Source organism: Pelophylax lessonae (genome assembly GCF_965119305.1).
Source record: "Pelophylax lessonae genome assembly, chromosome: 2".
NCBI lineage: Eukaryota > Metazoa > Chordata > Amphibia > Anura > Ranidae > Pelophylax > Pelophylax lessonae.
Window position 1 is genome coordinate 482,474,193 of NC_138769.1, and position 27,647 is coordinate 482,501,839.

General features: G+C 45.4%; 1 protein-coding gene across 1 annotated transcript in view; it reads left to right on the forward strand.

Moving 5' to 3' along the window:
- The first annotated feature begins 403 nt into the window (after positions 1–403).
- Positions 404–27,647, forward strand: part of CLYBL (citramalyl-CoA lyase) — a 601,457-nt gene continuing 574,213 nt past the window's right edge. Inside the window, exon 1 of the mRNA XM_082244507.1 lies at positions 404–449. Coding sequence (XP_082100633.1) covers positions 406–449 — 44 coding nt within the window. The 5' untranslated portion in view covers positions 404–405. The remainder of the gene's footprint in view (positions 450–27,647) is intronic.

The following is a 27,647-nucleotide window of genomic DNA, read 5'->3' on the forward strand; positions in this document are numbered from 1 at the left end:
GGAGGTCACGGGGACAGAGCGCCTCACATAACCTTCCTTCACCCACAGCAGAAGCTCTTATATACCCCAGAGGTCACGGGGACAGAGCGCCTCACATAACCTTCCTTCATACACAGCAGAAGCTCTTATATACCCCGGAGGTCACGGGGACAGAGCGCCTCACATAACCTTCCTTCATACACAGCAGAAGCTCTTATATACCCCGGAGGTCACGGGGACAGAGCGCCTCACATAACCTTCCTTCACCCACAGCAGAAGCTCTTATATACCCCGGAGGTCACGGGGACAGAGCGCCTCACATAACCTTCCTTCATACACAGCAGGAACTCTTATATACCCCGGAGGTGTGGGAAACCCCGCCTCGTCCTCCCGTGGCCCCTCCCCCCTGAATGTGAGCGGCGGAAGATGGCGTTCCTTCAGACTGTGGGGCTCCCCTGGAAGGTGACACTGTAAGTAGATTTCTATTGGTGGAGCGGAAGTGACACAATGACTGCGCTGACTGCTCTCATGTGGCTGCACTAGCTTAGGAGTGCAGTGTGTGATTGCTAGCAGAGTGTGTATCAGGTCAGCTATAGACTTCCCCACAAGTATGGATGTGTAGGAAGGGCACTGCTGAGCCATGGACAGTGTGCTGTGTGTTTATTTCCGTGTATACTGACAGCCATGTGATTCCAGCACACATACACTTCTCTATGGATAAACACATAGGAATGCAGCTCATGCTTTTATATGGGACAATTCATACTGTGCCTTTACCTGTGTTTAGCTGCTGTAAGGCTTCGTTCACACCTGTCGTCTTTTTTTTGTTGGCACATTTTTTACATGACAACCTAGGGCAGCTTAACCACTTAAGCCCCGGAGGATTTGGCTGCTAAAAGAGCAGGGGGTATTTTGCGATTCGGCACTGCGTGAATTTAACGGACAATTGCGCGGTCGTGTGACGCTGTACCTTAACGAATTTGACGTCCTTTTTTTTCCCACAAACAGAGCTTTCTTTTGGTGGTATTTGATCACCTGTGCGATTTTTTTTTTTTTTTGATCATGCGCTATAAACAAAAAAAAGAGCGTCAATTTTGCAAAAATTACAATATTTTTCACATTTTTTTTATATGAAATTCCCCCCCCCAAAAAAAGTAAAAATCAACATTTTTTAACATTTTCAGCCAATTTGTTTTATGCTACATATGTTTGGTAAAAAATATCGCAAAAAGCGTATTTTGATTGGTTTGTGCAAAAGTTATCGCGTTTACTAACAAAGGGAAAGATTTTTGTTGTTTTTTTTTTAACGCGTAATGGCGGCGATCTACGATTTTTTTTTTTTTTTTGCGGTACTGCGACATTGGGGCGGACAGATCGGACCATTGACTGACATTTTTGACACTTTTGGGGTTACCAGTGACATTTCTACAGTAATCAGTGCTATATATATGCACTGTTACTGTAAAAATACACTGGCAGTGAAGGGGTTAACTTTATTTGAGAGGGAGGGGCTGTGTGTGTCCCTAGGGGCGTGATTCTAACTGTGATTGGCTGTGGCTTGAGCTGTAGTTACACTGATCAACGGTCCTACATAGTAGAACCGTATGATCACTGTTTCTACACAAGGGAGAATGACAGGCAGCTTGTTTACATCAGCCGCCTGCCTTTCTCCCTCTCCCCCGACAATCGCAGAGTGAGCGGCGGACATCGGGTCCGCCGGTCACACGCATGGGGGGGTCCGTGACCGCGCGGGAGCGTGCCGACGGCGGCGTGCGCTCGCTCGCTCCCCAGAGCCTCACAGGCTAGTGACGTATATATACGTCACTTTGCCTATGAGGGGCTGACCGCCGCAGTATATCTACTTGTGGCGGTCGGCAAGTGGTTAAAGGTGGCAGATGCCCCAAAAGAGGCTCCCATGCTTTTTCGGGCAATGAGCTTTGCATGTTTGTCTCATGACAAAACGCCCATTTCCAAAGACGCTGCAGTAACAAAAATAAAAAACGTTCTAGGGTAGACAATGGCATAATGTGCTAGTATGCATCACATACTAGCACATTAAAAAATGCTTACCTTAGAACCAAGCCCTCCAATGGCACGCTGAAAGGGCCTCCATCTTCTCCCGGTCTTCCTTCTGGGTTTGCGGACTCTGGTTATGTAAGAGGCCGAAAACTGTGATGACGTCACTCCTGTGCATGTGCCCAGGAGCCTTCTGTTTCAGCATGGAGTTCTGAAGATCCAGCACAGTAAGCCAGATCTTCAGAGCGCATGCATCGGTGATGTCACTGGCTGCATCCAGAGTAAATATCTCCTAAACAGTGCATTGCATACTAGCACATTACCTTAGAACAAAGCCCTCCAACAGCACGCTGACAGGGCCTCCATCTTCTCTCGGTCTTCCTTCTGGGTTCACAGATTCCGGCTGTGTGAGTGGCCGGAGCTGCGATGACGTCACTCCTGTGCATGTGCCCAGAAGCCCTCTGTTTCAGCATGGTGCTCTGGAGATCCAGCGCTGTATGCCAGACCTTTAGAGCGCATGCACTGGTGATGTCACTGGCTGCATCTATGGTGAATATCTCTTAAACAGTGCATCGCATACTAGCACATTATGAAATGCTTACCTTAGAACGAAGCCCTCCAGCGGTGTGCTTTCCCTGCTGACAGGGCTTCCATTTTCCCCCGGTCTTTCTTTCTGACTCCTGCTGTGTGAGTGGCCGGAGCCAAGATTATGTCACTTCTGGACATGTGCACAGGAGCCCTCAGTTCCGGTACGGTGCTGGGAGGGTCCGGCACAGTATGCCAGACATTCGGAGCCCATTCGTCAAGGATGACACTGGCTGCATCCAGGATAAATCATCCAGGGTCACTTCACTATGCCAGTAGTGAAGCACATGAAGCTGCAGGGGACAAGGACTGGTTTCTTACTTGAATTGGCTATTTGCATAATAGCGCATCCCTGGTTTTGGGGCGCCCAGGCTGCTGTGAATAACTACTGAAGGTATGTGCAGGCACCCCTGGGTGTCAGTGATATTATCCAAATCTCAGTTTGCCTGCAGATACATCACCGCTGAATGTAATAACTCTGTGATCGCCGTTTCCTAAGAAATAACTTAGGAAACAGTGATCACAGCGTAATTACATTCAGTGTAAAGAATAGGAAAAGGAGGCACGAGGACAGTTGAAGAACACTACCTTTCAAACAAGCCAATGGTTTTCTAAACCATGCTCAATACAACAAGATATCAAATTGGATCACATTCTAGAAACCATGAACATAGAGGAAAAATGGAAGTACTGTAAAAAGCATACAAAATAATGGCATTCTCCATCTTTCCAATGGGCAACAACTAAGGTTAAACCTAAGTGGCTTAACTGTGGCGTAAAAAGTGATCCAAAAGAAAAAAAGAAAAAAAATGCCTTTAAGGCCCCTTTCACACTATCTGTCCGTCAGTTTTTCTCAGCCGGGGATCGAGCCACCGATCCCCTGCTAAACAGGAGGATGACAGCTGTGTCTCCGCGCTGTGTGCGGAGACACAGCTGTCAGTTCCCCATGCATCTCTATGGGGGAAATCGGATGGGAACGGACCGTCGGTCCGTTCTCATCCGATCCGATCCACTGGACAGATGGAAAATAGGTGAATGATGGAGAAGAGTGACCAGCGCTACGGACTGTAATATATGGTGGGAGGGTGAAAAACAAAACAAAAAAGGTGTAAGCTGCCCCAATCAAACCTTAGGTGAAGGTGAAGAGTGATAAATTAAAGTGTGACGATTGGTGTTGGCGCTACCTTTAGAAATTATAAAAAGGCGCTACCTTTAGAAATTATAAAATCTTATAAAATGCCGCTCCAGTTGACGTCATTGTGACGAAACGCGTAGGGCGGAGTCTCCGACGTCAAACGTCACTTCCGGTTGTCGGCCGTGGAACGCGGAAGCATCCCGGCGCGCACTGTGTTTCTGATCTCGATCATCTAACGAGTGAGTTATCTACGCCTTTATTTTTATCTGTATGATTCATTTATTTACCATGGGGCTTTCTTCTTCCTATGCGAGCATCTAGGCCACCCGCCACCGTCTCACAATTGCTCCCCGCAACGAAGAGGAACCCCCTACATATCATCATACAGGTTATATCAGCAAAAACGCCACCCAGTGGCCACTCGTGGACTTTACATACTAACGTCCTTTCAGCATCTAATCACACTCTGTGTGGCACGTTTATTTATTTATTTATTTTATTTATCAGTAACTTGTTTCACACACCTTGTGGTAGTGGGTTGACTATACTCACGGCATTTGTTTATTTCACTTTTTGGTATTGATTTATAATTTGATTTATGTGAATAAACACCTTGTATTTTTTAGACTCTCACTTATATTACTTTGGCACATTTCACAATTTGTGGGTCACTATACCCCATATCCGGATGGCAAATAGGGTTTCCATCTGTCCAGATTTGACGGATCGGGTCGGATGTCAGCGGACATGTCTCCGCTGACATCCAATGCCCCATAGGAATGCATGGGGGGACCGTTCAGATCCGCCAAAAAAACAAACAGGCAGATCTGAACGGTCCGGTCCGCCTGTGTGAAAGGGGCCTTAAAAAAAAAAAAGACTGAGAGGTCATCATCCAATACTGCAAGAAATGCAAAAAGAGATTTAAGAGTGCAATCAGGGCAGTTAAAATAGACCATGATAGACACATAGTAGAGGAGAGTTAAAAAAAAATAATATTTAAAAAAATCTAATAAGAAAGCAAAGCTAGAGCACATTGGCCCCATGAAGAATTATCAGGGGAAGTTGGTTACAAATGGCAAGGAGAAGGCAACTGTACTAAATGCTTTCTTCTGGAAAAACAGGGGTATAATATTCAAGACAGATTGTTAACAAATATAAACAAAAACATGTTGCTCTATCAAAATAAAGTGCTAGTGCATCAATAATTCAAAAATGCCAACCAATCAGATAATGAATCAACACAGTGCTTAAGCGAGTATATCTAACATAGACATGTGTGAATAAATAAATAAACATCCAAGGAAAGTTCCTTATAGAAAGAAAAGTGCTCAGTGCAAACAGTCCATCAGTAAATGCTCAGTACTCCGTTACCCATGAATTTATTTATTTGCATGTGTCTTTGTTAGATTAAGGGCCCTTTCAGACGGGCGATTCGATCAGATCCGCCTGTCAGTTTTTTAGGCGGATCTGATCGGATCCCCCATGCAGCTCTATGGGGCAGCGGATGTCAGCGGAGACACCTCCGCTGACACCCGCTGCCATCCGTGTCCGATCCTGTTCGTGAAATCTGGACGGATGGAAATCCTATTTTTCCATCCGTTCAGTAATCGGATCGGATCGGATGAGAGCGGACAGGCGGTCCGCTCTCATCCGATCCCCCATAGAGGGCAGCGGGGGCTGAGACACCTCCCTCTCCGCTCTGCGAGCGGTGATGGAGCTGTCATCCGATCGATCCCCACTGAGCAACATGGATCCGCCTGCGGAGGCGGACCATGTGAAAGGGCCCATACTCGTTTAAGCATTGAATTGTTTCATTATCTGATTGGTTGGCATTTTTAAATTATTGATGTACTAGCACTTTATTTTGATAGCTCAACACGTTTTTGTTTATATTTTTTTTAACTATATGTATGTGGATATATAGTGAGTGCAGCTATCACTCTACTTATTTATATTGTCACTTTTTTTGACACTTGGCTCAACCATTTATTTTCTTTATTATGCAAGACGTATTATTAATAACACAATACGGAATGTACACTTGTGGCTTAGGCCCCTTTCACACTTATGTGACGCTATTTTACAGCGATTTTGCGGTGCGATTTTGACGCGATTTTGAGCAATGGCTCAGGGCTATATACCTCAAAACGCATTAAAATCGTGCCAAAGTAGTGCAGGAACTACTTTGAAGTCAGTGCGACTTCAAAATCCACTGATATGAATGGGGCTCATTGAAAATAATGGAAAACGACTTATGCGATTTTGCGGTCCAAAATCGCGGGACAAGTCACACTAGTGTGAAAGGGGCCTAACAGATAGCAGTGTCCAAAAAAGACTTGTAAAACTTAGCGTACCAACCTGTTAACATTCTTTTAGGAAGTGAGCTGTTATCTAGATAGAGAAAGGCCTGTGGATGTGGCATATCTGGATTTTAACAAAGCATTTGATACAGTTCCCCATAAACTCTTAGGCCCCTTTCACACTGTCTGCTCCATCGGCGGACCCCGTTTTTGTCAGCGGGGGATCGAGCAGGCAGATGACAGCTCCATCTCCGTTCTGTGTGCAGAGACGGAGCTGTCAGGTCCCCGCTGTCCTCTATGGGGGAATCGGATGAGAACGGACAGCCTGTCCATTCTCATCAGATCCCATCCGATCTGCCAGACGGATGGCAAATAGGGTGTCCATCCATCCGGATTTGACGGACAGGATCGCATCAGATGGCAGCGGGTGTCAGCGGACATGTCTCCGCTGACATCAGCTGCCCCATAGAGATGCATGGGGCATCCGTTTAGATCCACCTGAAAAACTGACAGGCGGATCTGAACGGTTCGCATGTGTGAAAGGGGCCTTAATTGAGATTTCTTGGCATAGACAATAGTGTATGTGCCTCAATGGTAAACTGGTTACAGAGGTGCGGCCAAAGGGTGGTGATAGTAAGCATGTACTCAGAATGGTCTAGTGGGGTACCCCAAGGCTCTGCCCTATATAGAGGTTGGTAGAAAGTAGCTCAGTCTCAGTGTTTGCTGATAATACAAAGCTAAGCATAGTAACAACTTCACAGTAAGATACAGAAACTTGACAAGAGCTTGATAAAATAAACGGGTGGGCAACTACAGTACATGGCAAATGAGGTTTAATATTAAAAAGTAAAGTAATACATTTGGAAGCTAAAAATATGAATGGTATGGTGCAGTGTGTCTTTAAAATTTACTATACACAGCATTTTTAGGTACAGTGATTTGTATTTCTAGGCCTAGAGGACTAAAAAGTAAACCTACAAAGTTACAAAAATCATACTCTTTTGTACATTTTTACCATGTCTGGGACATAGAAACTCTTAGTTTTTAAATGTCTTTTCCCCCCTGAATATTATGCTTGAGCTATTGTTTGGCTAATGTAGTAAAATATGAAATGAGTTTCTGGTTTTCCGTTGTGTGAACATACAATTTTCTGTACAGTTTCATAAGAAATGCATCTCAAAGGCCCATGTACATTACCTTGAATAGGCACAGGGTGTACACTAGCGAACGACCGATTATCGGTTTGACCAATAATCGGCGGCCAATATTCACATTTTTGCAAATATCGGTATCGGCCACAAACTAGACCGATAGTGTAGGTAGATCTCCCCAGGTTCCAGTTCTCGTTCACTGATAAGAACTCATCCCAAAGCTGGGGCTTAGATTTTTTAGGTAAGGCTTGGGGATGAACATGAAGTCCCATACTGCTTCCTCACACCATGAAGCTCTTTTGGCCTCTTGCATGATCTCCCTGGGAGCATAGGGGTAGTCATACCCATTCTCTATGGGCACCTTCCGCTGTATGAGGCTTTGAAGCTGAGAAAGCTTAGGTAGCTTCTGCTAGTCACCTCTGCTCAGCGGGGCATATGGGGTTTCCGCTTTCTTTATCAACAGGGTAAAGACTTCATTTTGAGCTTGAGCCCGAGCATAGATGCGAGGAGTTAGATCAGGAACTCAATTAGCGTAAGCCTCACAGAATCCTGAAGTCTTGGCACATCGTTCGAGAATGGCATCCTGCTCACCATCCTCATCACACAGGTCAGAGCCAGGAGAATCCTCTCCCTCTTCAGCCTCACAGTCCCACTCTGTGTCAATTTCTGACCCCCCACTCTACGATCCCTTCCTCTATGGATCCAAAGTGACACTCAAAACTGGGCGACCCCCACATCAATGATCCCTTGCCCCTCCTCACCTGAGGAACTTGCAGACTTTGGCCTCTAGATCTTCTGGGTCCCCTCTGCCCCTTTTAAGAGCTGGAATCTGGCTTGCTGTGGCTGTGGCTGATACATGCTGCCACCAACATCCAGCTCTGACCGGCTGGGTGCTCTGTACTTCTGAGATGTGTGTCTCCGTGGTCTGACAGACGGTGGTGTGCGCGTGTAGACCACTGGTCCTGGCCCCAGCGGTGCTCTTAGTGCATATCTGCTTTCTCCAGGTGTGGTAGTAACAGCAGATGTCAGAAGTGAAACCTGTCTCTCAATTCACATATAGGATTGGCGGACCCCAAGCGGCGACCCAGCCTGCGTCCCCAGACTAGTTGACTCTTTAATGGTGGCTTCTTCTGCTGGACAGGCCTTTCTAAAACGTCTCTTCCCGCGCTGCAAAATTAACTCCTTCATTCCTGCCACTTGAACACTGCTTGTCATCAACAAACTTTACTGTAAAGCAGACAGAATCGATTGCAGGAAACACACTGACAGCAGCTTCACCTGTCCCTGTAGAAATCCCAGCCTCACTCCTTCTCCAGTGGGCTGACTGAACTAGTTCACTGCTACTGTATGGAAATATCCCGTTACTAATGGCTGAGTAGCAGACATTTTCCTCTGTAGCAAATACATTGGTATACCCCCTGGCGCTCAGACTCCCATGCCCCGATTTACCTTTCTTGGCCATCAGTTACTTCAGTATCAGTGAGCTGTGCTGTAATACTTGTTTCTATTATTTGCATACTTTGCTGAAATGCAGATAGTAATATGCTTTCTGGCGACACTTCTGCCTCTTCCTAGGCAGCCTTCAACACCCTCCATGCCATCACTTGGAAATTCATGTGCACAGGCAACTGAAGAGCAGACATTCTCCTCCATGATACAATGCTGTTTCTCTTCAATTGCGGTCCCACAATCCATAGAGCAAAACGCGACAATTTCTTGGACACTGTCTTCGGCTGTTGCTGGTAGCAACCACTGCGATAATTCAGGGGATAAATCCTGGACAAACGACCCCCAATGTAGCACTGCTCCTGTAGGAACTGCTTGGTATGGATCTGTCTTTGGTCTCCCTCTCATTATCCTGTTGCTAGATACTGGGTATTTTCACACGCTGCAGGTGCACACATACACTTTCGCTCGTTGTCTTCAATGATCAGTCTAGGGGATTTGTTTTGTTATTTTATGTTACTTTATGTTACTTGGATAGGAGAAGGGATTAGTGGGATACTCCAAATTCAACTATGTACAGGTGAGGGCAACTCTCACTTGGTCTCACTTTAGTGGAACTGAATAGTATATTTTCTACTGAACTATACAGCATTTGCATGGGAAGAATCGGTCCTTTGCTTGGGTTAGCAGCAGACTCTGAACTCTGTATACTAGGATATCTGTGGGAAGTCTGTACTCACAAGGCCCTTGTCTGCAGGTCACCTTCTTCCGTATTACCAGACGAGATCCATGTACATCCTCCTTCAATCAGCTTTCAGAAGAGTCCCTGAGTTTTAGCATCTCTGACTATAGCCCTCAGGTCGACCACCTGAGGCCGCACGGCAGCCTATACTGAGGAGAGGCAGCAGCCCCCTCCCTACCTGGACTCCGTTCTCCAGCTGAATACCAGGAGCCACATGTACTCCTCAAGATATATACAGTCACCTAGCATGCATCGGGACCCCTCCAGTGCTTATTGGCCAGGGCTGTACAGATATCTCCTGCCCTCATCTGCATGGTTTCCTCCCACTGTCCAATAAACAGCGCTACTATTGGATCAGTGTGAAACATCAAGCCACGATGAGCAGTATCAGAGCACACTAGGCAGGACCTATGTAAGAACCATAGCCCTCTGTTAAGCAGACAGCTCCTAGATTTACCTAGCTGTTTCCCTGTTAAGCAAAAGAACCAAAAACTATATACACCTACATAGCACCTAGCTGTATTTCCTTTTTATGCCAAATTGTATACTTACATCTGTTTTAGCAATTATGCAAAAGATTATTAGTGCAGTTTGCAGCCTTTAAATGTATTACTGATGTATATTTTATATTTTTTCTGTTGGCGAGCACACATAATATACAGTTTTACAAGAATGTTTGTGAATTCAGACCGATTTTTTGGCGAATCAAATAAATAGCTCATTTTTATCATCTAAAGACAGCTTTCTGTAACAAACCTACACCATTAAAATGCACATACCTGTCCAGGGATCCAGCGTTGTCATCACCCAAACTGATTCTTCAATCGGCTTTGGGTGCAGGCGCCGGCATTTCTAGTAAGGGAGACTGGTGGTTGTGGTTTCCAGCCTGTTTCCTACTGCGCATGTACGAGCCGCGCTGCGCCTTGTCCTGTAGTCTTCTGGGACCCGTGATGTGTCCTAGGAGTCGGTGGGGGAAGGATGGAGGGCTCAATTTCCAGCTCAGATTGCGTCTGCGATATGAGCCAGAAGTGGGAGCGGGTACCTTTTCAAAATCAGGTACCCACTACCCCCTCCCCCAAAAGTGTCAACTATGGCAGTAGAGGGTGCAAACAAGCGGAGCTTCCCTTTTTAGGTGGAGCTTCCCTTTAACATTGAAACCCACTGCAGATCGCAATTGCAGTACGTTTTTAATATGGTTTGGGAAAGTGTCCATATTGGTCACTTTCCTCCCATCAGATTAAAGCCCTCTGTAAAAGGGTTTCTGTAAGAAGTCTTGTTTGTTGAGTTTTGATTTTTATCTGGTAAAGGGTGTTTGCGGAGCTCTTGGTGGAATTTATTGACCGGACACTGGAGTAGAGATTAATAGTTTTAATAGTTAGTGGTACATCATCGGTGTATTTCCAGACTATTTATACTTGTGTGCTCTGCAGTTTCTTTTCATTTTTAGTTAAACACATAAATAATTTTTAGGTTTCTATGAGATAATTAGCACTATATTTTATTTTGTCGCTTTGTAAAGATTTGCTTATATCAGCTGGCTATATCCATGTTTTTTACCAACTTTATGATGTATGTTTTTCACTGAGGGCAACTTCTGTTCATTTCGTTTTTGTATTAATACATTTTCTACAGAGAATTTACAACCCAATTCTAAAAAAGATGGGACACTGTGTAAAATCTACATAAAAACAGAATGCAATGATTTGCAAATTTTATGAACCCATATTTCATTTACATAGGTATATGAAATTTGCAAATCATTACATCCCTGTTTTTTATGTAGATTTTACACAGCGTCCCAACTTTTTTGGAATTGGGGTTGTAAAAAAGATGGTAAACTTGTTGAAAACAAAACCAAAAAAACATTGTGAAATACAAGTAAGGACAACAAAGTAGTTCAGTTGCCCGATCAGTCGCTTTTTTGTTTGTTAATATTCTACAGCCATACTGTATGTACATTATATGTATCTGATGCATTGGTAAAAGGTGGAATATGGAGTAAAGAAGGACAGGGGTAGTAAGAGAATTATCTGTCTGCATGGACTGTGAAGTAGTTTGTCCTCAAAGATTACAACAGAGACCGTGAAGCTGGGTTCCAGTTGGTTTTTAACAACTTACAGCACATTGTGTTTATGTACAATATTCTTTAACTAGTGGCCTTTTGGTATTTGTTGTGCAGCCCTTGGGCTCCATAGTCTGTAATGAGAATGTAAGCAATAATTTGTAAAGGGTTAATAGCAAGAACTTTTACTAGTTTCAAATAAAATGTCCCTAGTCTCTGTCTATTCCATCATGTATCCATTCTCCATCTTAACCTACTGTATGTCCAAACTTTCTGGCCATCATTTCATTCAATGTGATTGCAGTTCTCTCTAGCATTACATATACTTAACATTATGTTTAGCCCTTTTGGGGATGCACAAAGCCAGATCCATAAAGACAAGTTTGGGGTGGAGGAACTTGACTGGCCTACACAGAGTCCTGACCTCAACCCGATAGAACGTCTTTGGGATGAATTAGAGTGGAGACTGTGAGCCAGGCCTTCTCGTCCGACATTAGTGCCTGACCTCACCAATGCGCTTCTGGAAGAATGGTCAAACATTCCCATAGGGGCACTCCTAAACCTTGTGGACAGCCTTCTCAGAAGAGTTGAAGCTGTTATAGCTGCAAAGGGTGGGCCAACTCAATATTGAACCCTACAGACTAAGCCTGGGATGTCAATAGCATTCACGTGGGTGTAAAGGCAGGCCTCCCAATACTTTTGACTGTGTGTATGTATGTATGTATGTATGTATGTGTGTGTGTATATAATATGTGCATAGCATGGGCATAGGTGTAATTTAAAGTGATACTAAAGTCTTGTTTTTTTTTTCATTAAAAATAACAAACCTGTTATGCTTACCTGCTCTGTGTAGTGGTTTTGCAGCCAAGATCATCCTCTTCTCAGGTTCCTCTTTGGCACTCCTAGCCCCTCCCTCCTGTTGAGTGCCCCCACAGCAAGCAGCTTGCTATGGGGCACCTGGGTTGAGCCACAGCTCCTTGTGTCTATTCAGACACAGTGCCACTGCCTGGCTCCGTCCCCCTTCTCTCCTCATTGGCTGACTGACTTTGACAGAAGTGGGAGCCAATGTCGCTGCACTGCTGTCCTGAGCAGCCGAGACACTCCTGCAGCATCTCTGGATCTACAGTCAGGTCCATAAATATTGGGACATCGACACAATTCTAATCTTTTTGGCTCTATACACCACCACAATGGATTTGAAATGAAGCAAACAAGTTGTGCTTTAACTGCAGACTTTCAGCTTTAATTTGAGGGTATTTAAATCCAAATCAGGTGAAAGGTGTAGGAATTATAACAGTTTGTATATATGCCTCCCACTTTTTAAGGGACCAAAAGTAATGGGACAATTGGCTGCTCAGCTGTTCCATGGCCAGGTGTGTGCTATTCCCTCATTATCCCATTTACAAGGAGCAGATAAAAGGTCCAAAGTTAATTTCAAGTGTGCTATTTGCATTTGGAATCTGTTGCTGTCAACTCTTAATATGAGATCCAAAGAGCTGTCACTATCAGTAAAGCAAGCCATCATTAGGCTAAAAAAAACAAACCTATCAGAGAGATAGCAAAAACATTAGGTGTGGCCAAATCAACTGTTTGGAACATCCTTAAAAAGAGAGAACGCACCTGTGAGCTCAGCAACACCAAAAGACCCGGAAGACCACGGAAAATAATTGTGGCGGATGACCGAAGAATTCTTTCCCTGGTGAAGAAAACACCCTTCACAACAGTTGGCCAGATCAAGAACACTCTCCAGGAGGTAGGTGTATGTGTGTGAAAGTCCAAAATCAAGAGAAGATTTCACCACAGTGCATAAAGAGGGTTCACCACAAGATGTAAACCATTGGTGAGACTCAAAAACAGGAAGGCCAGATTAGAGTTTGCCAAACAACATCTAAAAAAGCCTTCACAGTTCTGGAACAACATCCTATGGACAGATGAGACCAAGATCAACTTGTACCAGAGTGATGGGAAGAGAAGAGTATGGAGAAGGAAAGGAGCTGCTCATGATCCAAAGCATACCACCTCATCAGTGAAGCATGGTGGTGGTAGTATCATGGCGTGGGCATGTATGGCTGCCAATGGAATTGGTTCTCTTGTATTTATTGATGATGTGACTGCTGACAAAAGCAGAAGGATAAATTCTAAATTCTGAAGTGTTTCGGGCAATATTATCTGCTCATATTCAGCCAAATGCTTCAGAACTCATTAGACAGCGCTTCACACTTCAGATGGACAATGACCCGAAGCATACTGCGAAAGCAACCAAAGAGTTTTTTAAGGAAAAGAAGTGGAATGGTATGCAATGGCCAAGTCAATCACCTGACCTAAATTCGATTGAGCATGCATTTCACTTGCTGAAGACAAAACTGAAGGGGAAATGCCCAAAGAACAAGCAGGAACTGAAGACAGTTGCAGTAGAGGCCTGGCAGAGCATCACCAAGGATGAAACCCAGCGTCTGGTGATGTCTATGCGTTTCAGACTTCTGGCTGTAATTGACTGCAAAGGATTTGCAGCCAAGTATTAAAAAGTGAAAGTTTGATTTATGATTGTGTAGCACCACCCCCGCAGGAGCTGCTGATTATATTATTGGGTCTACACCCTGCCTAACAACCCAATCAAATTGGCTCGATCCCTCCTCAGGCACAACTGACCCAGAATAGGACTGGACTATCAAATGGATACACAGATTGGAATACCATACTTCAATATGCAACAATACCTTGTTACCTTCTTGAATGGTAGTCCTTCTGGATGACACAATGGAACAACGCACAGGATTGTAATTAACCAAACTTAGTTTACTATATATCAAATTGAATAGGGGAGATACAATACAATACAATACAATACAAGTCCATAAAAGGTTATTTAAAACAGCTTTTAAAAAGGTAAAAGAATACCCCCACACTCCTCCTGCATTAAGGCTAGACACAGTACCAGGTAGACAGGCCTATCTGAGTCCCTCCCCCAGAGTTCTCTTCTTTCTTGTTGATCTTCGCTAGCAAGGTTATTGAATAGAGCTCATTTGTAATCCAGATTAGGAATAAAGATCAAGAGAGAGAAAAACAACGAGCTGTTAGTTGTCACCGCAGGGTGTCTGCGTAACTGAGCAATAACTTCTGCGAGAGAGATAAGCCTCTGGCGACTCCTTTACAGACCTTATTGTTTGTCTATGAGTCTCCTGAGAAAGTATGCTGATAAACCCCGGGGTTTTATCACCTCCTGTTGCGCTACCGCTATCTGTAGATAAAACTATCTCTTCGGCAGATAAAGTCAGTTATTGGGCATGTGCCCTCTCACCAACAGAAGTTTCTCCTTCGCGCGCTTCCACTGCGGTCTCAGTCCTGTGGCTATATGCCAGCCGCGCGAGGTCCTTCTGGCGGATGACTTCCGGTCTCTGAAAACAGCAGTATGACCTCCAGGAATGTGCCTCGTGCTTGAGATGGGACGGTTCCACATCGTCCCTCCAGGCTAAGAGGCTCTGGCCCAATATCCAGTGTCAGTCCTTCACTCTCGCTCGCTGGTTCCTCAGAGTCCAGCGCAGAAAGGCGCCCCCTTCGCGCGCTTCTCTCTTCCTTTAAATAACTTCCCCCATAGTGCCGTGCGGTGCAGCCGTGCACCCTGGATCTTGCAAAGCAGCCTGGGAGATGTAGTTTCTTCATCTTGTGAAAAGGAAGTCACAGCCCGGGAAATTCCATGCAGCTACCACTAGAGGGAGCCTAGTTCCTTCCCACATATCAAACAGTGTCTTTAGGCATGTTTAACCCTGCTACACACTCCCCCCACTTGAGAAACTTTGGTCCCCAAAGAGGTCAACAGTATGTACCCTAGTGCATAGGTTGGCATTATACAACAAAAACATTAACATTTTGCTGAAATAAGTCAATCTGAATATATCCAATTTTGTATTCTGATAGCAGTGCAACAGTAAAACGATAAAGTGCAATTAATAAGCAAATAAGTGATTTCTACAGTGTTAATATAGTGCTGATTTCTAGTGCTTTTTTATATAGTGCTCCTTTAAACAGCACATGTGCATTTGCAATTTCTTAAACACTTACATCTTAAAGTTTGTGTTGAAAAAAAAAAACATCAAAAGGTGAGAAAGAAAAAAAAAAACATATAGTGAGGTCAAAGCAACAAAATGTGCGCAAACATTAACTCACAAAGTAAACCAAATTGTGAACATCAAAGACTGTGCTTATTATAATGGCCAAACCCAATATCCTTATGTACAAACTTAATTGCAAACGTCTTCTACTTCAATACTTTGTTCTCATGATCTCTCACAGACCCCCCAAAACTTGGGTGGCTTGTACAGTTGTGCCTGGGGGTGAGCTAGGGTTGTCCCCCACCAAATCTACAGTGGAGGAACTAGGCTGGTCAGGAGATCTTTTGGAGGTAAAAACAGCTTCTTCCGAACATTCACCCAATTGATCATAGGTCAGTCTCTTAGGTGGGTGAATGACTCTCCTTTCCCTCTGTTCCCGTGGAGGCATGCTCTCAGAGGTACTAGGATCAGGCACTTCTGAGGATTCTTCAATGTCCACCTCCTCATGTTCCAACACAGAGGAACCTGATGGTTCAAGAGAGGTCAGTTCTTCTTCAGAGAAGGGTGCAACCTCCTCCTCAGGATCTTCATCCTCAGCTGCTTCTTCTGGAAGCATATGAAAGGGTATGAATTCAGGGGCTTCTGCCCGAAGGGCTCCTCTATCAGCCAAGTCAGATGAAGACAGGGAGGCAGGTGTGGGTTCTGGCAACTGAGATGACCACAACCTGTCGGGTACCTCCTCTTCATCTTCCAAATCTTCAGATGGAGAACTTCCCTCTCCCTCTTCTGGGAGCGTCGTCTGAGATCTGGTAACTGGTCTGGACCGGCGAGAAGTCGAAGGGGCCTCTGACAAGTCTTCCACAGGGGGCATACGAACCGCTTCAGAGAGAGGCAGCAAATGGTTCCGATGCCAAGCCTTCAATGGACCCACACTTCCTTCAGGCCGAATTTGGTACACAGGAAGGTTTGGCAGTTGCTTGCAGATAACATAAGGTTGGGACTTCCAGCGGTCTGCCAACTTGTGTTTTCCCGGGACACCCAAGTTTCTCAACAAAACCCTGTCCCCTGGTTGCAAGTCATGGATCCGAACTTTTAGGTCGAAATTTTTTTTATTCCGCAGTCCACGTTGATCAGATGTGGCCTGAGCCTTGTCATAGGCCGCTTTCAGACTCTTCCGCAGTCGGTCCACATATCCTCTATGCGATGCTGAAGAGGTATGATCAGGCGAAATGCCAAAGGCCAAATCCACTGGCAACCGAGCCTCCCTTCCAAACATCAGCCGATAAGGGGAATATCCAGTAGCATCACTGACAGTGCTGTTGTAGGCATGCACAATGGCAGCTACGTGCCCCAATGCTGTTTCTTCTCTGAGCTCAAAGTCCCCAACATATCCAAAAGAGTCCTGTTAAATCGTTCAGGCTGGGCATCCCCCTGTGGATGGTAGGGAGTGGTTCTAGTCTTTTGAATGCCTAACATATCCAACAGTCTCTTGATCAGTCTGCTTTCAAAGTCCCTTCCCTGATCAGAATGGAGGCGTTGTGGTAACCCATAATGTACAAAGAACTTCTCTACAAGAACTTTGGCTACCGTTGAGGCCTTCTGATCCCTTGTTGGGAATGCTTGAGCATATCTGGTAAAATGGTCTGTTACCACAAGGACATTCCCCTGGCCACTCAGATCAGGCTCTAAGCAAAGGAAATCAATGCACACCAGCTCCATGGGCCCCTGACTTTGTAGATGGCCCATTGGGGCTACTTGACGTGGCAGAGTCTTCCTCTGTATACACCGGACACAAGAATGACAGTATCCTTCAACTTCGGCCCTCATACAAGGCCAGTAGAACCTGTCCCTGACAAGCTGAAAGGTTCTTTCGGGCCCCAGATGGCCATGATTATCATGAAGAGCGGCCAGAACTCCCTCTCTGTATTTAGCTGGTAAGAACAGTTGCCACTTCTCCTCCAGATCTTCAGACGGACCTCTCCGGTAGGCCACTCCTTCTCTGATCTGTAACCGGGTCCACTCTCTATGTAACAGACGGGCCCCCTGAGGGGAGTCAGTTAGAAGCAACTCAGGGCTCTGGATCTCCAAGGCTTCCAAGAGAAGTTTTTCCAAAGGGTCTTCCAACTGCTCCTTCCGCAAGTCCCTTTTTGACAGCCGGGGCAAACCCTCCCCTTCAACCTGGGTCACCTGGCAGTAGCATTTGGGTACTCCGATAGCCGAAACCCCAATCTCTTCTGCTCTTGACCCTCCTCGGGATCGAAATTCAGTTCCCTGATATAGGGCACGCACCCCTTCTGGAGCCAAATGAGTCCAATCTTCCGCAGGTTCCTGTGGAACATGCAACCTTCTGGATAGGGCATCTGCATCCCTATTTCCGATTCCTGGCCGATAGTTCAGGCTAAAATTGAAGCTAGAGAGGGCAGCCAACCATCGATGTCCTGTTGCATCCAGCTTGGCCGTAGTCAACAGATAGGTGAGGGGATTATTATCTGTCTTGACAATGAATTCAGCTCCGTACAGGTAGTCTTTCAATTTGTCAACCACTGCCCACTTCAAGGCCAAGAATTCAAGTTTGTGAGTAGGATAATTCCTTTCAGCAGGCAGTAGGCTTCTGCTCACATAGGCAACAGGTCGCAGATGACCCTCATGCTCCTGATAAAGTACCCCCCCCAGCCCATCTCGGCTGGCATCAACATGCAGTTCATATGGTTTTGTGGGGTCCGCATAGGCCAACACAGGGGCAGTGGTTAGGGTTTCCTTCAGCTGGACAAAGGCCCCTTCGCATTCCGGGGTCCACTGATCCTGGATGGATTCCTTAGCCTTCCGGGGGCCCATGGTGGACTTTGCCGGCTTTACCAACTCAGGGACATCATCTTCTTCATTCTTCAGGAGCTCATTTAGGGGTCGGGCAATCTGGGCGAACCCCTCCACAAACCTCCTGTAATAGGAGCAAAAGCCCAAGAATGACCGGAGTTCGGTCACATTTGTGGGTCTCGGCCAGGAAGCAACAGCATCCAGCTTGTCCGGGTCAGTGGCCACCCCTTCTTCAGACACGATATGGCCCAGGTAATGGACCGAGGACTGATAGAATTGGCACTTCTCAGGAGAAAGTTTCAGACCTTCTTCATGTAGCCTCTTCAAGACCTTTTCCAACCTCTCCTCATGTTCTTCCAAAGTTCTGCCAAACACGATAACATCATCCAAGTATACCAGTACCTCTATCAAATTCATATCTCCAACGGTCCTCTCCATCAGCCTTTGGAAGGTAGCAGGGGCCCCGGACAACCCCTGAGGCATGCGATTGAACTCAAAGAACCCCACAGGGGTGATGAAGGCTGTTTTCTCCCGATCTTCAGGGTGCATGGGGATCTGATAATACCCACTCTTTAAGTCCATCACACTGAACCACTTCGCCCCTGACAGACTCTGTAGGGCATCTTCGATTCGAGGAGTGGTATACTGGTCTGGGATGGTTCTTCTGTTCAGCGTTCGGTAGTCGATACAAAGCCTCAAAGATCCATTTTTCTTCCGGACTACCACTATCGGGGAAGCATACGGGCTCCTGGATTCTCGGATAATCCCGATCTTTTTGAGCTCTGCCAGCTGTTGACGTAGATCTTCTAAGTCACCTAAGGGGACTCGCCGGACTCTCTCCCTGAAAGGCTTGTCCTCACTCAGGCGGATCTTATGAGTGGCGCTCCTGGCACATCCCACGTCAAACTCGTCCTTAGAGAATATTTCCCTCCATCGAGCAAGTTGTGCCTTGGCCCTCTTCACCCATTCCGGCGGGAGGGCAGCGTTTCCAGAGCAGAGCTCCTCTATAACCGCTTCACCCTGTTCCTTTTCTTTGAAATCAATGGGGGCAACTGGGGTAGCCGGGTTGACTTGGCCCAGGAGCACTCTGGCCGGTACCTTCACCGGTGTAATAGAGGTGTTTCTGACACTCACTAAAACCCTTCCACGGTTTTCCTGTAACACCTTCAAAGGGATCACCTCAGGGATCACTTCTATCCCTCTCTGTCTCTCCTTTTGACCTGATTCAAAGATAATGAAAGGACCCGGCTGTTGCCATGTGAGTTTAACAGAAGCCTTAAAACAGGCCACCTCTCCTGGCTGTAAGACCTTTTCCGCTCTGTCCAGCTTCCAGAGTCGTCCAACTCCTTCTGCGGGGGTCTCTTGCTCCAACACTAATCGTTGGTAGGCCTGCCGTAGCATGGGATGGATCCTTGGCGCCTGAGCATCTTGTCCCTGGACCAGTTGTATCAGAAGGCGCCTTACCAGGTCAGTGTTTGTTCCTACGATGAGAGAGCTTTTGTTGGCCCCTGGTGGACGAGGACAGACCACCGCTAAGGTGTCGAAGGTTTCCGCTTCACCAGCCACTGATGGATCAAAGGTCAACTTGATTGGCAGATACCCGTCATAGGGAAAACTTTGGGTCCCAATACCCCATATCTCCAGATCTTCCAACTTCTGCAAAGGTAGATGGGTAAGATATTTATCATAGAAGTCTCTATACAAAAGAGTCACCTGGGCCCCTGTGTCAAGGAGGGCTCTTGCGTAAATTCCTTCTACCTGAACCGAGACCACTGGGGAGGGCCGACCAAGTTAGTTGGGAATTCTCTTGATGTAGCCTTGTTGTCTGATTCAGCCCTCTGTACCCTGGCCCTCTTCTCCTTTTTCTTCCTTGATCTGGGCCCCCGCTGAACCCGGTGTGCATTGATTTTCCTTCCCTCAGTAACCCGGAGTCTAGAACTGGGGATGTTGTATTTGGGCCTGACCCCCTGACTCGGTTTCCCTGATCCTGCACCACTCCTGGAGTCCCTTAAAACTGGCGGACACCCGGTTGACTCCTTCACCTGTGTCCTCTGAAGTTTCCCGCTGGCTCGCGAGGTTTCGTGGCAACCTTTCCTGAGCTGGGACATACCCTTCTAACATGCCCAACTCCCCCGCAGTTGAAACAAGTTAACAATCTTACAGGCCGTGGCTCTGGATCTGTGCTGAGACTAACAGGTTCATCTGGCCTCTCCGATATACTCCCCTTGGGTAGAGTGGATACCTGACCAGTCAGGATGGACACCATTTCTATCAACTGAGACACTTGGGTCTTTAGGAGTTCAACTTGAGAGTCACCCTCTTCCACACTTATCACTCCAACCCGGGCAGTTGAGTCAAACTGCCGACTTTTCTTCTTGTTGTCCAACATGACCTCTTCCTCTCTGACCATTCGAATCAGGTCGGGGTATTCTATAATGCCGCCATCTCGACGAGTTCGTAACAGTATGGCAATGGGATCTAAAGGTTGAGCCCCTTTCAGAACCTGTCGTGCACGAGTCTCATCTATTTTCCGGGGGTCTATTCCTTTCTTTAACAGAATCTGGTGGATAATCCTATCCAGACGTTTAATGAATTCGGACAACTTCTCCCCCTCTTCTTGATAACAGTGGTCCAACTGGTAGAGAAGTTCAGCCGCGTTCTCCGTCCGACCAAACACATCTTGCAGAATGTCCAAATAATCCTGTGCAGTGCAGTTCTTCTTGCTAAGCTTTAGATTACGTACAGCCTCTAATGCAGGTCCCCTTAAACTCTCTGTGATTCTCTGCTTCTTGTGCTGTTCTGGTACCTCCCATTCCTCCAAAGCCTGAGTGGCGGTATCTAACCACTCTTCGAACCCATCTTCTGCTGAAGGCACAGGCTGTTTCCCAGAGAATGTCCGGAGCTTCCTATATCCAGTCATCAGATAGCTCGAGGAGTCCCTACTACATTTTGCCACAATCTCCCCAAGAACAGCACACAGTTCTGAGCTAAAAGTCGACAAAGGTGATGACTCAGGATGCCCTTCTTGGACACCTTTTTCTTGGCTGTATACCCCAGGGGTGGTGGATGAGGGACCCGCAATAGGAACTCCTGGATGTATCAGGAAAAGTTCTGTTTGGTCAGTAGTTTTTACACTGTTTCCGTTGAAATAATCAGGGACCCCCTTCCTCCACTCACACAGTGCATACGTGTGTGGGACAGTGGTGTCAGTTTTCATGTCAATCACCCGGAATTTCCTGTCTGTGGATAGTGCCCTCAAAACAGGGAGGAGCTTTTCTTCAGTCCAGGCTTCTCCCTTGATTTCAACCACCAGGCCATTTTCCACTATGACATTCTCTTCCTTGCACCACTCAGCAGCAGCGACAGGATCCATTTCTGCATGGGAGGGGATTCTATGGCTGAGAGGGTTGTGTTGCAGGACTGTAGAAATCCCGGACGAGCCCCCACGTGTAGCACCACCCCCGCAGGAGCTGCTGATTATATTATTGGGTCTACACCCTGCCTAACAACCCAATCAAATTGGCTCGATCCCTCCTCAGGCACAACTGACCCAGAATAGGACTGGACTATCAAATGGATACACAGATTGGAATACCATACTTCAATATGCAACAATACCTTGTTACCTTCTTGAATGGTAGTCCTTCTGGATGACACAATGGAACAACGCACAGGATTGTAATTAACCAAACTTAGTTTACTATATATCAAATTGAATAGGGGAGATACAATACAATACAATACAATACAAGTCCATAAAAGGTTATTTAAAACAGCTTTTAAAAAGGTAAAAGAATACCCCCACACTCCTCCTGCATTAAGGCTAGACACAGTACCAGGTAGACAGGCCTATCTGAGTCCCTCCCCCAGAGTTCTCTTCTTTCTTGTTGATCTTCGCTAGCAAGGTTATTGAATAGAGCTCATTTGTAATCCAGATTAGGAATAAAGATCAAGAGAGAGAAAAACAACGAGCTGTTAGTTGTCACCGCAGGGTGTCTGCGTAACTGAGCAATAACTTCTGCGAGAGAGATAAGCCTCTGGCGACTCCTTTACAGACCTTATTGTTTGTCTATGAGTCTCCTGAGAAAGTATGCTGATAAACCCCGGGGTTTTATCACCTCCTGTTGCGCTACCGCTATCTGTAGATAAAACTATCTCTTCGGCAGATAAAGTCAGTTATTGGGCATGTGCCCTCTCACCAACAGAAGTTTCTCCTTCGCGCGCTTCCACTGCGGTCTCAGTCCTGTGGCTATATGCCAGCCGCGCGAGGTCCTTCTGGCGGATGACTTCCGGTCTCTGAAAACAGCAGTATGACCTCCAGGAATGTGCCTCGTGCTTGAGATGGGACGGTTCCACGTCGTCCCTCCAGGCTAAGAGGCTCTGGCCCAATATCCAGTGTCAGTCCTTCACTCTCGCTCGCTGGTTCCTCAGAGTCCAGTGCAGAAAGGCGCCCCCTTCGCGCGCTTCTCTCTTCCTTTAAATAACTTCCCCCATAGTGCCGTGCGGTGCAGCCGTGCACCCTGGATCATGCAAAGCAGCCTGGGAGATGTAGTTTCTTCATCTTGTGAAAAGGAAGTCACAGCCCGGGAAATTCCATGCAGCTACCACTAGAGGGAGCCTAGTTCCTTCCCACATATCAAACAGTGTCTTTAGGCATGTTTAACCCCGCTACAATTGTTAATCTGTCCCATTACTTTTGGTCCCTTAAAAAGTGGGAGGCACATATACAAACTGTTGTAATTCCTACACCGTTCACATGATTTGGATGTAAATACCCTGGAATTAAAGCTGAAAGTCTGCAGTTAAAGCACGTTTTGTTTGTTTCATTTCAAATCCATTGTGGTGGTGTATAGAGCCAAAAAGTTTAGAATTGTGTCCATGTCCCAATATTTATGGACCTGACTGTAGATGGAGCTCAGGTAAGTATTAGGGGAGCTCAGAGGGGCTGCTGCACACAGAAGGATTTTTATCTTAAAGCGGAGTTCCGGGCACAGATGTCATTTTTTACTAAACATACCCCCGGGACAGTCAGGGCTAGCACATTCCACAATGGCTAGCCTCTGATCTGTCCCGGTTCGCACTTACCTTTTAGAAGAAATACTTACTTACAAAATTTCTTCTACAGCGTTTCCATCTCTCTTGTGGGCAGCTGAAGCCGGCGCGGTCCTCTTCTGTGTCTTCTTCCGCGTCTTCTTGTCCCAGAATGCGCCTGCACCGGCCCCTCTCGTCACTTCCGGTGCGGTGCCGCATTCCTCCACAGCTTCTGGGCATGCCCAGAAGCTGTTTAGCAGGGGAATGCGGCGTCGCCCGGAAATGACGAGTGGGGCCGGTGCCGTCGCATTGATTCCTGGGAGCTATGACGTTCAGCTCCCAGGAATCATAGCGAGACAGGAAGTGACGGGGTGAGCCGCGGCTCCGAGGGAGGAAGTACTCTGAGGTGAGTATCTTCGATCTTCAATTACAAGGTGAGTAAACAAAAAAAAAAAAATAACTATCCAATTCCTTTTCAGGTGAGGTCTACCTAGCGGAGGGGCACAAAAAAAAAATATCGTTTTTGTGCCCGGAACTCCGCTTTAATGTATAGCATGTATTAGGATAAGCCTTCTGCCTTTTAAAACCACCTAAAGTGCTCATAATAATAAAAGCAGTGATCCTCCCAAGATGCAGGTAGGAATAAATCTCCAAGCAATGCTTCTCCATTCCTACCTGGTCCTTATACATCTGGGTGTCTGGGACAGCTCTGCTTGACCTTACCACTGTGTAGGTCGGCCTTGGGGGTAAGCGGAAGAGGAGACTGGTGGTGGATACACAGAGGTTGAGCACTCCTGCATGTAATTTCGTTATTGTGAACTACAGTTTTGGAATTTGGGCACGTTTTGATGTTTGAAAGTTTTTCATGTATCATTACCGCAGGACATTTCTAGTGGAGTGGACTTCTTTTTAAATATTTTATGTCGTTTGTGTGTGGTATATATACCTTTTACTCTAATATTTATTTTTTAAAAAAGTGTATGTGCGTTTATTTGGGGATTGTGAATGTTAGAAATATAAGGACTTTTGATGAAGCTTTTGTAGACCTCACATCATTTATCTCACATATCCCACTAAATTTATTGTGTTAGTGGTGTTGCGCTTTTACTTTTTTGTTGTTTTTCTCTTTTTTGGGTGCTGGAACGCATGTCCATTTATAGCAGCAGCCAAGCACTATATACACATATATATATATTTTTTTTAACTTGCATATGAGATGTATACATATTATTTTTTTTTTTGGGGATATCACATATTTTGCTTTAGAGTAGCACATCAATTTTATTGTAGTAGTTGTCTACAAACACAAATGTTTTACCTTTTCATTTCTATTTTAAACTGAATGGGCTATTTTACAAGGTGAGGGTTTGCATATACCCTAATACATTAAAGTGGTTGGAAACTCCAGACATGAAATATGGAGCATATCCCTCTGTAGTCTCAATTAAGAACACTAAGTGTCATTTCTGTCTGCTGCTTCATTCCTCAGCATGAATCACTTCTGACAAGTTTTCCTGACACCAAGCGAAAAAAGGTGACAGGGGAGGGGCCTCCAGCAGATTGACAGCCTCAGCTCTGTTCTTGTGTACTGTGTGAAGGAGGTGTGTCTCTTCCCTTCATCAGTTCCCTCACTGAGCTCTGCAGAGTGTAATTTCATCTTTCCGTCCTCTATTTTCTGAACTCTCAGACTAGCTGAATAAATTCTGCACTTTGAGTAGCTGTAGAGAAGAGAAAATACTGCAGATAAACAGGTACAACTTATAGGATATATACAGTGCCTTGCGAAAGTATTCGCCCCCCCCCCCCCCTTGAACTTTTCGTCCTTTTGCCACATTTCAGGCTTCAAACCTAAAGATATAAAACTGTAATTTTTTGTGAAGAATCAACAACAAGTGGGACACAATCATGAAGTGGAACGAAATTTATTGGATATTTCAAACTTTTTTAACAAATAGAAAACTGAAAAATTGGGCGTGCAAAATTATTCAGCCCCCTTAAGGTAATACTTTGTAGTGCCACCTTTTGCTGCAATTACAGCTGTAAGTTGCTTGGGGTATGTCTCAGTATGTATCAGTTTTGCACATCGAGAGCCTAAAATTTTTGCCCATTCCTCCTTGCAAAACAGCTTGAGCTCAGTGAGGTTGGATGGAGAGCGTTTGTGAACAGCAGTTTTCAGTTCTTTCCACAGATTCTTGATTGGATTCAGGTCTGGACTTTGACTTGGCCATTCTAACACCTGGATATGTTTATTTGTTAACCATTCCATTGTAGATTTTGCTTTATGTTTTGGATCATTGTCTTGTTGGAAGACAAATCTCCGTCCCAGTCTCAGGTCTTTTGCAGACTCCATCAGGTTTTCTTCCAGAATGGTCCTGTATTTGGCTCCATCCATCTTCCCATCAATTTTAACCATTTTCCCTGTCCCTGCTGAAGAAAAGCAGGCCCAAACCATGATGCTGCCAACACCATGTTTGACAGTGGGGATGGTGTGTTCAGGGTGATGAGCTGTGTTGCTTTTACGCCAAACATAACGTTTTGCATTGTTGCCAAAAAGTTTGATTTTGGTTTCATCTGACCAGAGCACCTTCTTCCACATGTTTGGTGTGTCTCCCAGGTGGCTTGTGGCAAACTTTAAACAAAACTTTTTATAGATATCTTTAAGAAATGGCTTTCTTCTTGCCACTCTTCCATAAAGGCCAGATATGTGCAGTATATGACTGATTGTTGTCCTATGGACAGAGTCTCCCACCTCAGCTGTAGATCTCTGCAGTTCATCCAGAGTGATCATGGGCCTCTTGGCTGCATCTCTGATCAGTCTTCTCCTTGTATAAGCTGAAAGTTTAGAGGGACGGCCAGGTCTTCGTAGATTTGCAGTGGTCTGATACTCCTTCCATTTCAATATTATCGCTTGCACAGTGTTCCTTGGGATGTTTAAAGCTTGGGAAATCTTTTTGTATCCAAATCCGGCTTTAAACTTCTCCACAACAGTATCTCGGACCTGCCTGGTGTGTTCCTTGTTCTTCATGATGCTCTCTGCGCTTTAAACGGACCTCTGAGGCTATCACAGTGCAGGTGCATTATAGGGAGACTTGATTACACACAGGTGGATTCTATTTATCATCATTAGTCATTTAGGTCAACATTGGATCATTCAGAGATCCTCACTGAACTTCTGGAGAGAGTTTGCTGCACTGAAAGTAAAGGGGCTGAATAATTTTGCACGCCCAATTTTTCAGTTTTTTATTTGTTTGAAATATCCAATAAATTTTTCTTACACTTCATGATTGTGTCCCACTTGTTGTTTATTCTTCACAAAAAATTACAGTTTTATATCTTTAGGTTTGAAGCCTGAAATGTGGCAAAAGGTCCAAAAGTTCAAGGGGGCCGAATACTTTCGCAAGGCACTGTAGGTGTATCAGTACTAGGAGCGACGTCCTAATCCACATCCTCAATTAGACACTTAGAAATAAAAGGGATTTTTTGGAGAAAGATCTCTCCTACCCATAGGGATAAGACTTTAAATGATGTAGGGTTGTCACATATGGATGAGCACATCAGATTACAATCATTTGTATAAAAGGATACATTTTATTCACATACAAATAGATATACAAATTGACCATAAAATACGCGAAGAAAGTACCGGTATGTTGTAAACCCACAACGGTTCAGAAGGGGTATTATACCACTACATAATTTATATACTTGTTGGAAAACACGGTCAGGAGGGCTAACGCATTTTGCAGAACAAGTTGTTCACACATCGCTTCCTCAGAGACCCTCCGTGTTAGCCAAGTTATTAATGTAAACAATTCCACTCAGTGGAAATCCCTTAATCATTCAATCATGTGCGGCATGCATACATCACCTGACAGCGTATATAACACAGGCAGGGGCCAGTTCTTGATGAGAACTGGACCGTGCCTACAATCTTCCTGCGGGTAGGGGTATATATATCAGTTGAGACAAATAATTATTTTGAATTGTATCGTTTGGGATATATGTCCAACAAACGGAATTCCAGATCTTGTTTTCCTCAACCGCCTGTATATCAGCACAGACCTCTTGGAGCCGCATCCGAGATATTTATCTAAAAAAACCCTATCTTTTCTTTCTACAGGTTTAACTTATGTAGGAGGATTTTGTTTCATCTCTGTGTATCACCTGAGGCCAGTCACTTCACTGGGTATATGTAAGGGTTTACAAGAAACACAGATCTTAACCGGTTGCCGACCGCCGCACGACTATATACTGCGGCGGTCCGCCAGTCACACTGCGATCGCTCCTGTGAAGGGAGAAAGACAGAGCAGCTTGTGTAAACAAGCTGCCTGTCAGTT